Source organism: Thrips palmi, unplaced genomic scaffold, assembly GCF_012932325.1.
Source record: "Thrips palmi isolate BJ-2018 unplaced genomic scaffold, TpBJ-2018v1 HiC_scaffold_10, whole genome shotgun sequence".
Lineage (NCBI taxonomy): Eukaryota > Metazoa > Arthropoda > Insecta > Thysanoptera > Thripidae > Thrips > Thrips palmi.
Window position 1 is genome coordinate 9,242,634 of NW_023144621.1, and position 15,093 is coordinate 9,257,726.

Below are 15,093 nucleotides of genomic sequence, written 5' to 3' on the forward strand. Positions count from 1 at the left end.
CTTGGTGTAGTACGGGCGGATGGCCGGGCCGAGCCGGTGAAGCCTGCGCGGCTGCCCTGGGTTGCCCCGTGCCTCGGCGGCACGGCGCGGCGGGCGGCGACGCTGACGTCGTCAAAAGTCTTGGTGTTTCGTGACAGCCGGCTGCCGCAGCCGCGCTGCCACGCCCGGGCCGGCCGTCCCACGCCCGCGTCACGAGGTTGCTAATAGTGTACCTACCTCGCGGACCCGCACCACGTGCACGCCTCTGCCGGCGACGGGCCGATCGAGGGGATGCTGGACGGCGCAGGACATCTCTCGCGTCGCCGATTGGAGCTGCCACCTCGGGAGAGCTAATTCCTGTTATTGACAGCCTGCCCCCTCCCCCCTCCTCCTTCAAACGCCCCGAATCCTTGTTAGCGCCACGTTGTCGCCCGAGTAGGCGGCACGGCACGGCGCGCTGCACGAGAGCTCTTGTTTGCACCGGGGCCGATATGGGGCCGTGGACGGGACGTGGATGGCGACCTGCCGGCCCGACCCCCGTACTCTGCGAAAATCGAAATTAGGATGAAAGAACGGCGTCGCGCTCGCGTTTGATTTTTGGATTTCGTTTCGCGCGAATGACAGTCTGGCCGGGGTATGCTTACCGTGCTCTTGGTCGCCGCGCAGCACCGCGCCGTCCTCATCCGGTCACGCTTGGCCGGTCGCCACCTCCGCCCCCTCCCTCCTCCTCCCTCCCCCTCCCCTTTCCCCTTTGCTTTCATTTCCCGCCTCTTGCTTTGCACTTGCTTTGCGTCGCCCTTCCACGCAGTTTGCGCGCGCACGGGCGTGTTGCCCCGACTGGCGCTCGGTTGCCCCAAGGCCGCCAGTGTTGTTGTTGTTTTGATCACCGCTGCAGGACCCCGTCATGATGAATGCACCCCAACGCGGCCGAACGCGGCCGTCTAAATGCATGACGACGTACAGGATGCAAGCCGGCCTTTCCGGTTGGCGGCGGCGCGGGCCGCCGGGCCGGTCACCGAGTCGCGCTGGCTGGGGGAGATCTCTCTCCCTCGCTCTCGTCGAGCTTCCCGTGTAGGTGTGAGAGAGACAGCGACGAGACCTCCCCCTCGGAATCAGCCTTCTGGGTGGGTCGCCGCGGCGCCGACCACGAGGACCCCGCTCGCTTCCCTGCCACACTCCGTCTCTCTCGCGCTCACGGGGCGTCCCGTACAAGTGCGAGAGGGACGGAGCGACGACTCGCTGCGCGGGACTACGCGGGACCAGCCTGCCCATATTGACTCTGTCTCTGTTTGTTCCAGTGGACCGCTGCGTGGGCTGCGGCGGCGGCGTGCACTCTGGCTCGTGCTCGGGCGACGTGTACGTGGAGACGCGCGGCGACGGCGAGGCCGTGTCGGAGCACATCGGCATCGGGGAGCACGCATTCAGCCAGATGCAGGGCGACCTGGACCAGCAGCGGCTGCTGGGCGAGCGGCCCGCGGCCGACATCGAGCTGGTGCGCCAGATCCAGAGCAAGGAGCGGTACGTCGTGTCAACATGTTTGGCGTTTGCGTTTTGGAGCGTGGAGACCGCTGGGGTGGGGGCAACCTCGGGGCAACCTCGCCGAAGCTGTCGAAGGTGCTAATGAAGAAGCCGGGCGATGTGCGCGTCCAGCGCGGCGAGCTCGTCGTCGAGACTCTCAGGGTGGAGTTGGCTCCATCCGCGTTTGAATCCTGGAGCAGCTGCAGAATGCTCTGCGGCCGATGGCTAGTGCACTGGCGGCGATGGCGATACCCCGCGTCGCAGTGCGATCGGGGCACTGGCAGGGAGTATCGCCGGCCGTGTGTGCGGCGCGCGGCGTTTCTTCGCCCGTTTATTGTGTGAGGCTCACGGCACGTTGATAAGTGATGGGGCCAAAGCGGACCGAAGCGGGCCAAAGCGAGGCGATGTCGATGCTTCGGTCCGTTTCGGTTCGGCACGCGGGCCAAACTATTCCGAGTCTTGAAGCGGCCTTGGTGCCGAGTGGAGTGGAGCGGCTCTCCAGCTGCTGCTGTTAGTGTCGGTGTGCTGGAGTGGACTGGAGTGTGCGCTAACTGGGCAGTATTTGCCTCGCTTCACCCCAACGCCGCCCCCCCCCCTTTCCCCGCACGCGCACTGTGCAGCCCTGGCTGTAATGGCCTGTCAAACGCCGGGCTGGCAAGTGCCGCCCCGCCCCTCCCGCGTGCTCTAGAAAAGAGCCGCCGTGAGCTTGCAACAGCGGCGTGGCCCTGTGGCCCTGTGTCACTGCAGGGCTGCGTTCGGGGCGGCGCTGCGGGGCGTGGCGCCCTGCGCCCTGCTCTGGCTGCGGCGGCGCGTTGTTCACACGCGGCCCGGCCCTATCAGGCGGGCTTTAGCCACATGTCGATGTGGGCTCGGCGTCGTCGGCCCGGGCGCGATAAGGCGGTGCTCGGCGGACGCGGACACTCGACGCCGACGCCGCGCCGGCAAACAGCACAGCGAGGTGGAGAGGCGTTGGTTGGGTTGCCTGCCGTCCCGGAGCGCCGCCATCAGCCTGCACGATGGGCTGCCTGCTGCCTGGGCGGCGGTCGCGGACACAGAGTGTGGGAACGGGCGCGCCCCGCCCCACTCTGCCCCAGCGAATGAAGTGCGGTCTAATGGCACCGCGCTGCAGTCCAGTCCGGGCTGTCCTGCAGTGTCGCGTGACGACTGGACGGTTGTTTGCCGCTCTGACCGCTGCCGCCGCGCTGCCGCCGCACCGCTTTGGCTTTAGCCAAACCGGAATCCGTTGCTTTTTTGCGCTCCAGTTCTGGGGCGTCGCATTGGAACCGCTATATCTGCCTCTGTCTGACGCGGGCTGGCGCGGGCTGGCGCCCACGAGTGGGAGTGAGACGGTCGGCTTGGAGGTCAAGCAGGCTGCGGTTTGGAGGGACGGCGATGGCTGACTGGCTCGACCGAAGGTGGCTCCCGCGCCTTCGCACGTGTGATGCACGCCGAGTGACGCACACGAGGCGCGGTGTGGCTGGGGCTCCTCGGCCGGCGTCGTCACTACGTCTCTTACCCGACGCCCCGCGAGTGCAACAGAGACAGAGCGACGAAAGCGAAGCACCGCTGTTGGGGATCGGCCCGCTGAGTCGGCGACGCGGCGACACCCAGTGTGTTGTCTTTGGGGAGCCGCCCTAACCGACGTATCCGCTGGGAACGTTTGCGGTGCAAAATGTATCACGATATGCCTCCTGCGCATTAGCCCGTGCTCCATGTTGGATGATTCGCCTCACCTTGGCTAAGGCCGAAGGGGCGGCGGTGAAAACAATTGGCCCCGTATGGGAACCCCTCTCCCTCCCCCTCCGCCTGGCTAATTGCTGTGAGGCATACCCTGACCGTGCAGGGTCGCGTTCTGTGGCTCTGTTCAGGCCACGGCCACCCCCATGATGGCTTTGATGGAAGCATCGCTGTAGTGTGGCGGTGGCGTGGCTTGGCGTGGCGCTCGGTAAATGGTCTATTTGCTTCCGCGGCGAACAGGTGGCGGGCTGGCCTGGTGGATCCGTGATGGGTCTCGTCCAGCTTGTCGTGTTTGGAAGATTGACTCGATGCTATCTTGGGCGGAAAGAGGGGAAAGGAGGGGGCATGGCGCATAGGTCGCGGCTGCGGCTAGCCAGCCATTAGTCATTTCGGCAAGAGTGGTCAATGTTTCTATGTGACGGCCGACTAAGTCGTTGCCTCGTGCCCGACCACATAGTGGTGCTGCGTGAAAAAGAGAGACCCTGACTACGCTAGTACGCCCCGGCTAAGTGACAGTCCGACCTGCTCATTTCAAACAGTACTTCCTCGCCCAGGGGCTGCAGTGCGGGAGAGAGACGGACGCACCGTTCGGAACGGCCCTGGTCGGTCGACACGCTTCCTCGCTTCTTCCACACGTCGATTGCACTTAGTTGCGACGCCGCCGCCTTGCCGGTCTGAGGCTTTTAATTGGCGGGCCAGTTGCAGTGGCGTGGCGGCACGGCGCGCTATCGGCCTGTGGCTCAAAGTTAGATTGCTCGAGTCGAGTAATTCGGCCGAACGACTCGACGCCATGCGAGCGCGGTGCGGTGCGGGTCGGCCTTCATGGCGATGTCGGTGTCATTGTCGGTACGGATCGATCGCGAAGGGAGGGGGGCTTCGGCAAAATTGGGACGCAGACTGAAACTGCAAACCGACAGCAGCCGACGAGAGTGCGCTCGCCGGCCGGAAGGATGGTTCAGGACAGGGCCTTCTTTACCATGAGGCGCATTGGTGTAGTGCGAGAGGGACAGGGCGACGGCACCGTTCGGAATGAGCCTGCTGCCTGCCGGCAGGGCTGGCGGGGCTGACGGGGCTGGCCGCCGGAGCCCCGTGCTGGGTAGGCTGTCCCGGGACACGCATGTCCTGCGGTTGCCTACCCGGCAGGCGATTGCGATTGCGATTAATGGCTGGACCACGCGCTCTGCCAGAGCTCTGCTGCAAAGAGGGCTCGCCCTCCCCTCCTGGGCCCGGCCCGGACTTGTGCATTTTTAAATCCCCCACCTCCGCGTCCGCGTGTGCGTGTGACATTTGGCTGCAGGCAGCATGCATTGGGCGGGGCACGGCCGGCACAGGGTGGCCGGCCCCCGGAGTGGCGTGCGTGGCCCTCCAGGCCGTCCAGCTGACTGACTGCCCCCTCCCTGTTCCCCGAAAAATATATCGCTCCCGGTATCGATTGTGTGCTCTTCCGTGGCGTGGCCGTGCCCCGTGCCCTGCCTGTCCCCGTCGCGCGGCCGCTGCGCCGCCGGGCCGAAACCAGTCGAAATCAATCGCCGGCCGCCTGTTCGCAGTGGCGGTCTTAAAGGGCCGTTACTCGCAGTGCGCGACGCCGCAACTGCGCCGAACTTCTGGCCGGGGACGACCCACCCCATCCCACCCCGCCCCCTCCACCAACCACCAGCCCCGCGCGGCCAGAACTGACTTCGGCTTGGCCAAACATGTTTTGGATGTGAATAAATTGTCCGCACGGCCCCAGCGTGGCTACAGGCCGATTCCCAACAGTCCTTTCGTCACCATATCTCTCTTTCTCGTACTCGTGGGGCGTCACAGTTGGAAACCCGCTGATTACAGTCGACTTCCGTTAGCTGGCACGCCTTGACCACTCGATAGTTGGCACGGAGTCATCACCACCGCCGGTAATCCGTCGCCGGGCGGCCAGACCCTCGGCCCGGTTGAGCCTGGCCTACGCCCGGGCCTTTCGTTAGCTGTCCAACGCGCCTCCCGGTTGCCCTGCCACCTAACGGAAGTCGACTGCATGGGCCGGGTGGGGGGGCCTTCGTCCTTCCATGAGACTCGAACCTAAAGCCCAAGACTCATGGTCCTTCCGCACGAGGGCCTCCCTCGGCCATACTGGTCCTGGAGGGAGGCGGTGGTGTAGAAGCGTCGCAGTGGCGTCAGGCCAACGCTGCACCGCAGCCCCCGCTGCGTCCACCAGTTGCACCTCGTCGTCGCCTCGCCCCCATAGCTCCGGGACGCCCCCCTAGGTTTTCGCTTTCGTTTCGTATTACAAATATTTTGCCAACGGTATTATCAGCCTGATAAGGGCTTGGTGGCGCTGCTTAGAAGCGTGGAGTGCGGCGCGCGGTACGCGGTGCTGCTGGCGGCCCCGTGACGCCGCGCGCTCGCCGAGGCCAAGCAGAGCGGCGTTTCGGCGGCCGGGTTGGGGCGTTTGAGAGCGTGCGTTTCCCGTTTCCCCGATGCACTGAGCGGGCCTTACTGAGGCAGTGACGAACGAGGCCAGCGCAACCTTTCCTATCACGGCAGTGTAGCGGCGCGCTTTTGCGTGTTTTTGTTTATAGCGCGCCGACGGCCACTTTTCGCTCGGGGCGTGGCGCCGCGTTGGCCGCGTTGGCCGCGCCGCCGAGTCAGGATTAGGACTGCGCACTACGCAGTTGGGAGTTCGCTCTTTCCGAACGGCGCTTCTCTCGCCCCGTCTCTCTCGCTCGCCCTCACGCGACGCCAGACGAGTGCGAGAGAGACAGCACTGTTCGGGATCGCTCGCTCGACTGTGCAGGACGGGGCCACCGCGGTGCGGTGGCGGGGGTGGCATGCCGTCATGGTGTTACACAAGGGGCGCGAGTTGCTTATCATCCTGTGTGTCACCTTTGCTTCCCTTCCTGCACCGCCGCCCCCCTCTCCCCGCACTTCCTTCTGGGCCCGCCGCTTCCGGCGACCCTGGCCCTGGCGGCCCTGGTGGCGCTGACGGCGCGCCTCTCGCGTGTGCCGTGTGTGGGGCGACTCGGCGGTGACCTGGCGGCCCTGCTCTTGCTACCCTTCGCAGGCCCCTTGACCGCAGCGACCCGGCAGGGCCGGACCCGGGTGTCGTGGCACACGCAGTCCAGGACGACGGCGACGTCACCGCGGACCTCGCACGGCGTGGCGGCGTGGCCCTCACACTGGCAAGCAGGCTGCATGCGTTGCCGTCTTGGCGAATCAATAATTGGCGAGGTGCGACAGAGACCGCGAATCACGCACGCGACGCGGAGCGCGACGCAGGGGCTGGGGAGGGGCGCGTGGCGCGTCGCGTACGACGGGGACGTCGGGGCGTCCCAAGGCACGGCGTGGGGTGGCTCCCCGGTGTCCGGTCTTGACTGTATCGACGCTGCCGAGGCGGCCGTGGCGGGGAGCGCGGCCCGAGGTGTGTGGCGGTGCCGCGTGGTGTCCAGTCCACGCTAGGCCGGGCCCGCAGTCGCACGGACCGCACGGACCGCACGGACCGCACGGACGCCACCTTGCTTTCGCTGGACAAGCTGAGCCATCACGTTCACCTGGACAACCTGGACCACGGCACGGTGCGGCCGGTGTTGCTCGACTTGTCCGACCCGTTGGCGGCCCTCCGCCCCTCCCCCTTTCTGCACCGCGTCTGGCCGAGTAGCCGAGCCTTGCAGCGCGCGCAGCCCGGCGCAGCCGCCGCGACTCGCTTGCTCAGTCAGTCAGCGTCCGACTGTAGCGCCCGCCGCCGCGCCCGCCGCTCGCGGGACGTAACGCAGACTCGGCGGCTTGACTGGGAACCGCGCATCCTGCGCGGGCCGTCGCCGTCGCCGTCGCTGCCGTTGGCGAACCGCGAACCTCGCGCTGGTTTTGTCGCGGTGCTGCGCCGCCGAGCGTCACGCTGGCGCTGCTCGAGGCGCCCCCCGTGCGGCTCGTGGTCATGGAGCAGGAGGAGCAGGAAGAGCGGTGAGTGCAGGACGGCGGCGTGCATGTGCATGCGCGGCGCCGCGCCCCGCCGTGCCCCGCCAGCCATTGGCAGGCTGTCTGTCGCCACTCTGGCAGTCCGTTCCGCGGCCTTCGCTGACCCCAATCCAACGCGCTCGATGTTCCGGCCAGGCCGAGGGCCGGTCGCAGCCCGGTCCGCCAGTCTGGATCGCAGCCATCGATCATTCCAGTGCCGCCGTCAGTCCTCGGCGCCGTCGCGCTGCCCCGAGTCGCACAGCCTCATGACTGCCACAACAGTGTCAGTGATTCCGCCGCGCCGTCTCTCTCGCACTCCTAGGGCGTCGCGCAGGGGTGAGAGAGAGGCAGGCCGACGAAGCCTGCTGCTGGTCCTCGTGGACCGTTTGTGTTCGCCGACTTCCGCACCCCCGCGTTCCCTGCGAAGGGGGGATCCAGAGATGGGTTCCGGGGGGGGGGGGGGGGATGGTTGTCGGTGGAGGCAAAGTGCAACTTTTTGCCCACCCACCTTCCAGGCGGCTTAACTGTGGGAGAGCGACGCCCCCATCACCCTTCCCGGGATCCACGTACAGTTTCCGGCCTGCCACCGCGCGCGCCGCCTCTGAGTGGGACTTCCATCGTTCCCTGTTCTCTGGCCCTATGTATGTTCACTGACGCCCGTTCGTAACTGTTGCAGGTATGAGCGCCTGCTGCGGCGCGCCCGGACCGAGGACCTGTCCGAAGTGTCGGGCATCGGCTGCCTGTACCAGAGCGGCGTGGACCGCTTCGGCCGGCCGGTCATTGTGTTCGTCGGCAAGTGGTTCCGCTTCAAAGAGATAGACCTGGACAAGGTGAGTGAGTTTGCCTGTGACGCCCTTTTGGCGCGTTTGTCCGCACCACGTCGAAGCACAGGGCTTTTGTCGCTCTGTCTCTCTCGCATTCACGGTGGCGTTCCGCAAGGGTGCATGCGTGCGAGAGGGATAGAGAGAGAGCGTGAGAGCGACCAAGCACTGTTCAGAATGCTGCCCACCGGACCCACGCCCCACGCCCACCCAGCGGCAGCGGCAGCGGGGCCCGGCCCGGCCGGGTGCTTTCCAGCCCGCCACGTGTCCACCACGTGCCGACCCTTCCTGTCATCTCCAGCGCCGCCGTCCTAGGCGGCTGGACGTGCTTGCAGCGGACGGATTCTGAGAGTCGCTTTCGTCGCTCTGTCTCTCTCGCACTCATGTGACGTCCCATGCAGGTGTGAGAGAGACAGCGACGAAAACGACTCTCGGCTGCGCCCTGCGCCTCGCCGTCGAGATGGACAGGCGGGCTGTGTTTTTATTTTGAGCGGACGCATGTTGCGTTTTCTATTTCCGAGGCAATCTTGCTCTATTCTGGTTCGGGGCCGCCGGCCGCCACCGCACCCCACGCTGTAGTGCGGTGGTGATGACGTGTGATGCCACCCCCGATCCAGCCTTGGCCAGCCTTGGCCTGCCTTGGCCTGTCATGACGTCACCGCGTCCTGGCTTGACTCATTCATGGAACGACGCCTGGTTCGCGTGCTTCACCCTTCCTTTGATCTGCCCGCCCCCACCCCCACCCCGCACCACTACTCTCCCGGTGACCGCACTCAACCCCCCGCTGTGCTGCAGGCGCTGCTCTACCTCATCTACTTGCTGGACCCGCTGGTGAAGAGCGACTACGTCATCGCCTACTTCCACACGCTGACGTCCACGGCCAACTACCCGTCCTTCCAGTGGCTCAAGGAAGTCTACAATATTCTGCCATACAAGTGAGTGTGCTGCCGGTTTTTAGTTGCTCTTACCTGGGCGCACTTTTGCTCTGGTGACGATGGCCCTTGCGTAATGTTGCACTGCTGCGGGCGTGGGACTTTGTCCCTCGGTGACGTTCTTTTCCCAGCAGATTCCTTATGCAATGGCCATTTGAGGCAGGCTCACTCATGCTGTAATGACGGTTTGTTTTTGTTTCTTCAGGTACAAGAAGAACCTCAAGGCGTGCTATGTAGTGCATCCCACGTTCTGGACCAAGGTGAGCCGGACGACTGTTTGCCTGCCTATGTTGAACTTAAAGTTTGGCCTTGAGACTTGGCCACAATCCTTGATATAATGGTTTTGAGCTAAGATCCGTTTTCTGGTCCTTCTCCAGATGATGACTTGGTGGTTCACGACACTGATGGCGCCCGCCATCAAGCACAAGGTTCACAGCCTGCCCGGGGTGGAGTGCCTGTACGAGATCATTAGTCGGGACGACCTGGAAATCCCTGCATTTATCACTGAGCACGACATGACGGTAAGAAAGAGCCACGCTGCCAAGTGCCATGCCGGTTCAGTGGAACTCGGTTGGGTGCCGGTGTGAGAGACTCGGTTAGTCCCGCTACGCATCGGTGTGGAGACGGTGGCCTACCTTGCCCCCGACGGCGTGCTTTGTTGGAGTGGCCCGGGCCAGGCACCACGTGGACATGCCCCAGACGAAGCCGTCTCCGTCTGTCACCCCCATCGCCCCGCAGCAGGTGCGACGGAGGCAGAAGACGCCGTGCGAACCGCTCCGAGCGCGCACGAGCAAAGCCTCGCAGGGGCAAGGTAGGCCGCCCTCCTCACAGCGGTGCGTAGCGGGCCTGTTTGCTTGCCTACCTAGCATTACCATTACCATTAAGGGCCAGACCACACATGATCGTATGCCTACCTAGCAGACGCGACAGGCTGCCTGCACTGCACCACTAAACTGACCCTCTGCGACGTTCTAGTGTGGCCGCAACTGTTTTGTTCCACAACCGTGTGTGCCTTGAACGCTGAAATGACCTGAACACGAAGTAATCTGAATCGGTTTCTTTTTTTTTGTCGCAGATCAACGGACTTCACTACTTCCACCCCATTCAGCCCACCTAGGGGCGACTTTTCCGGCATGAGGAACCCTCCGATTACATCATTCGGAGGTCCTCGTCCCGGAATGAATCTGAGAAGCAGCCAGAGTCCCTGTATGTGAGCCTGCAACTCCTGGTGCACTACCTCCTTGTCCTCGCCAAACTGAAATAGGGCGGAGTGGGTTTGACCGGGTTCTACTGGACTGGCTGAAGGAGTCTGGATTGGACTTGCCACACTGTGCTCCCTGTTATGAGCCTTCCCCTAAAGGACTCACCTCTCCCTAATATGTGTTGTTACAAGTGTGTCTGTTCGCCATTTATAAAGCATTTTCATAAAAGAACTAGTCGGTGCATACCAGTATCGGCAAAGAACAGGTGCATAGCAAGACTGCGTAGATAGGCGTTCCCGTTATTTTAGCATTGTTTTATGAAGTGAGCCATGTGTGCATGAATGAATGCAGGAATGTAAATCTCTTTAGTTATCAGTCATATGTAGTTAAACCTGCGTGTTTTTTGTTTGTTTTTTAAATTAAAATAAACTTTATGTAATGTTGTTTGATAAGTGTCCGCATTTCCTGCGGTGAGCATATGGAGCTCGTCTCGACAGCAATATGTTATACTTATTAACAGTTTGCAATGTACTGTCTGTGGAAATCAAAACTTGTACATTATTAGAGCTAAGTCTTTCCTACACAGTTGTTGTGATGTACTGTTGTCTTGATGATACCTTTCTTAATACTTCTAAGAAAACAAAATCATAGCATGCTTGTGTCTAAGAAGTGGCACATTCAAAGCACTCCATACCATGTCAGTACGTCCCATTGATTGGACATTGCATACATTTACTCTGTGCAGTAAACAGTCTGCTCCATTCAACATGAAAATTGTACATCAGTTTCTACTATTTTAGCTGATTTCCATGTTAGAGGTGGACAGAGGTGGGCCTCTGATAATAGGTCTCTCAAACGAAAATATTAATCATGGAATTCTATGTATACTTCTATTGGCACAGTTTCAACACTATGTTGACTAAATTTCTTGCTTCTCAAGCATTATCTTGAATGAGATTGCAGGGTGTACTTGATTGTAGGTTCAATTATTTAAGTCACTAAACTTTACCAGTGCTGCTTTCACTACTTTATTCTTTCTTGAGATTTCTCATGATTTAATCACTTCCTCTTGTTATATTTTTCCACCAAGTTAACTTGTTGGAATTTTTTTGACATGCTACTTTTAATAGTTTGTTTTCCATTCATCCATCATAGCTCATGGTGCTTTGCTATGAGTGATTAATAGTGCTGTGCTAATTTATGAGTACTGGTCAAAAAAAAGTGTGAGAAAAATCCTTTGTATAGGTGTACAGCTCCCATCCTAGTATGTGCCAGCACAGCAATTACCATTCATTCTCTTGGTTTTATCATCTCTTAATAATCTTGTCCCCAATAGGTGTAAAGTATTTGCTAAAAGCTAAAAGCTGCCGCAGACCCTGAATTTCTTGGAACCAGAAAACTCAAACGAATATACCTTTATCTGGCTCTTAATTGCTGCAAGTGAACGGAACAACCACTGCCGTGACTTATCTGAACATTGGTTCACCTGCGCGCTACCTGCTTTTACAATTAGGGTATTTGATAATGTAATAACTTTATCCTGGAGCAGTTATTTTCCTTGTTAGTATGTTATGTCTCATATTTGTTGGCGGCTCATTTGTCATTTGACAATGGCTGGTTTTTAAAAAATGTTATTGTAAATGTTGTTCAAGTTTTAGAAATTTTTGGTGTCACTCCTTTTTACATTCAGGTCCAGTGGGGAAAAAACCAAAAATACCATTCTTTGTGACTCATTTTAGTCTGAGTACTAAGTTAAAGTAGTTCTGTGTGTTGCGTCATGGTATATATAAATTTGTCATAAAAAATAAAAATTAAAATGTGGATTGTAGCAATATGTACGTATTTGTCTCTGTTGGAACACACTTAATATACTTGTGTGCCAAGTAACAGCAATGCTGATAAATAGTTGAAGTGTTTTGCACATAAAAGTAATTTGCAACAGTGCTTCCAATTGGGTTTGCTGAAGGTGCACTGTCATGCATTGTCAAAAATATTTTTCCCTAAAGGGCATTTCAGGTTTTTTAAAATGCATGTTTGAGCAGTAATTTTTTTAATGCAAACTGGCAATAGGTGAGTTACTGTGTTAACCAAGTACCTGTTATAGAGTATTCCTTGGATTGCTGTTGCCTTGTTTTATGAATATTTCATCTCCGTGACCAATCATACATTCCGATCCCAAATTAAATTAGAAAATGTATCTTGTTATCATGCCTTCATTTTGTTGATTTGTTTTGCCAAGTGCCTGTAGATGACATAGATACCTTAATTTATCAATATTGTTGGTAATAATATCTTATTTTTAACAAAGTTCAAATTTCATCCTCAACCACATGTGTCTATTAGGAAAAAATTGTATTTGCTTTGCAAATGGCTAGGGTTGTAGAGTTGCCCCCCGGAAATTCCCGGAGGTGGTTGTTGCTAGGTCAAATATGATTAGTGGTTTGTTCATAGAGCTTCAGAATGCAATGAGTACTGTCTGTTCTCTGTGCGGTGCGAGGGAAAATGAGCATCCCCCACTTGCTGTGAATTGACTGTATAAGTAGAAATGAGCTGTTTAAGTGCATTCCTGCTGTGGCACTGTGTAGTGATAAGAAGTGCCAAACAAATGTGGAGTGTTCATGTGTTTTCTAACAACACAATCTTCATCTTTTCATATTGGGGGTGTCACCTCCCATGTATATTATGCATGTGTTCACAGGGATGCGTATTCTTTAGGCAATCAGTACCACCAGTTACTTTTAGGAGGAAATGTAATGCACTGACAGTAGATTTTGATTCCAATAATACCACTGTGCCCACACAGGATATAAACAGTGTTAATAAACAGCTCTCGCACTAAATATCTATTTATGATTTAATTGTTCTTTTTTATGTTTCATTAAATTATTATTTTTATCTTAAATCAAGAGTCAGATAGTTTCTTTATGTATGTTCTTATCAGAATACAGTCAAAGTGGTCTAGTTATTGTCCCATACTATAGCATTTTGTCCCCACTAGTTCGGAGAAGTCCTGTGACATTTTGGAAGCTCATGGAATGCTTTTGCATTCTAGTCGTAGATTGTATTGAAGGCAGAAAAACTGATGGCAGTAAAGAGTGGATACTTGTTAAAGTTGTTAAAATGCAATAGTTTGAAGGTTATATTTATCATCTAACATAGAGAAAAATAGTTGCAATTATTTGTTCCCTGCTTTTTCCTACGATGAATGGCTTTCCCCATTCTATAGAAGCCAGTCATTTTTACAATTTCCCTTTATCTTAAGACATTGTTTTTTCAAAGTTTTTGGAAGTTTTAAAATTAATGTTAAAGCTTTCGGTTGGGTTGTTGAGCAAAGTGGTCTGAAGAATTGTTATCTGAATTGTTAGCCTGTTAAGATTATATTGTGCTTTGCTAATTGTAGAGGAAACGAAAAAGGATTGTTGTTATTCATGGTTCTTCTATGGTGTCCTTTTGATCACAACTGTCCCAGTTGTTCGTTTAATTTTGTATACATTTTCATGGACGTACATAACTAAAAATAAAGTGGACAACAGGACACCATAAGAGACAAAGTGGGAAATCTTTTCAAATTTACTTCAAAAGTGCGCTGCGCTCTTGTTCATATTGAAATCAATGAAAGGGAAAAATGTGTAATAGTTAGATGCATTGCTTTTGGCCTTCATTTTCCTCTCATTGGCCACTCCATGCGTTTGTGATTACTCTTTTTTTACAGTTTTAATTTTTTATGTATGTTGAACACATGATATTGAATACACCCAATGTTGAATGTTACTTGAATTATTGATTTTTTTTTCGCTATTCCCTTCTGTACTTTTTCACAAATCAATCAGCAGAGATTACGAGGTGGATTCCCTAAAGAGTATGTTGGGCTGCCTACCCTCCGGCGCTGGCACTCGAACGCAGCGTGCCGTGCCCTGAGCAGAGCGGTGCGAAACCAATGCGAAACGAACGGAAACACTACACTGGGCAACGACGCTACTTTCGGTCGGCATTTGGTTCCGCGTGGCTGTTTGCTGTTTGTCAGGGGGAGGCACCACGGCGCACTCGTCGCCCCGCGCCACGTGACCACGTGACTCCCGCATTCCCTGCTCGGTCTGCCCGGCGTGTGACCGCGTGACGTCACCGCCGCTACGCCACCGCCACCGAAATATGGATGGGGTGCTTTGCCGCTTCGCTTCGCCTCTGCTACCGGCACTGCTTCGCCACCGCCGCAAGGTCGCGACCACCGCGACGACGACGACGCCGCGCCCCACGCCCCACGCCCGCCAACTCAAAAAAGAGTTCTTGTTGCTTGTCTTTGTGCTTGTTGTTGGGGCCCGGCTCGGCGGCTCGGCTCGGCGCGGCCCGACTCGGCCTGGCTCGGCTCGGCTCGGGTGGCCGAGCGGAGCGGCGGGCGGGCGCGCTCTATCCATTCCCATTCGCTTGCTTCGCTAGTGTGTCGCGCGACTCGGGAACAAGTGGTCGGTCCGGCCCGTGCTGGCGTCCGCGTCTTTCGGTCTCTCCGTGCCAGTGTCATTCCCTGCGCCGCGCCGCCGCCTAGTCTGTCAGCCCGAGCACCACGCCACCACGACCCTCCCGCCTCACACTGTCACACTCCCAGCGAGGGAAACGAAAAATCAGGAACCAAAATCGAGCGAAGATAAAATTTGGCGACAGGGAAGGCCTTGCAGTGAGACAGCCTAGTGTGATTTTTGGCATCCAAGTCCCTGTCGAGATCGAGACCGAGGCCAGCGACGCGATGGATCTCTCGAACCTGCGGCACAGCCTCAACAGCAGCGGCGAGAGCAGCGCCAGCACCAGCAACTGCAGCAGCCGAAACAGCAGCCGCTGCAACAGCCGCAGCAACAGCAGCAGTCGGCGCGGGGCCGGCGCGCGCACCAGACCGCACCTGGTGCTGGACACCCCCGTCGTGAGCCTGGCCAAGCTGCGCCTGGACAGCGAGGGCGACAGCAGCCCCGCCGACAGCCCCATCGCCAT

The 15,093-nt window shown here is 57.5% G+C and overlaps 1 protein-coding gene across 2 annotated transcripts in view; it reads left to right on the top strand.

Moving 5' to 3' along the window:
• LOC117654513 (protein GDAP2 homolog) overlaps positions 1 to 13,893 on the top strand; it is a 51,532-nt gene extending 37,639 nt beyond the window's left edge. For both annotated transcript variants that reach the window (XM_034401186.1, XM_034401185.1), the window contains 6 exons: positions 1,278 to 1,497; positions 7,838 to 7,991; positions 8,778 to 8,917; positions 9,120 to 9,174; positions 9,292 to 9,435; positions 9,990 to 13,893. In XM_034401186.1, coding sequence (XP_034257077.1) covers positions 1,278 to 1,497; positions 7,838 to 7,991; positions 8,778 to 8,917; positions 9,120 to 9,174; positions 9,292 to 9,435; positions 9,990 to 10,031 — 755 coding nt within the window. In that variant the 3' untranslated portion in view covers positions 10,032 to 13,893. The remainder of the gene's footprint in view (positions 1 to 1,277; positions 1,498 to 7,837; positions 7,992 to 8,777; positions 8,918 to 9,119; positions 9,175 to 9,291; positions 9,436 to 9,989) is intronic.
• The last annotated feature ends 1,200 nt before the right edge of the window (positions 13,894 to 15,093 follow it).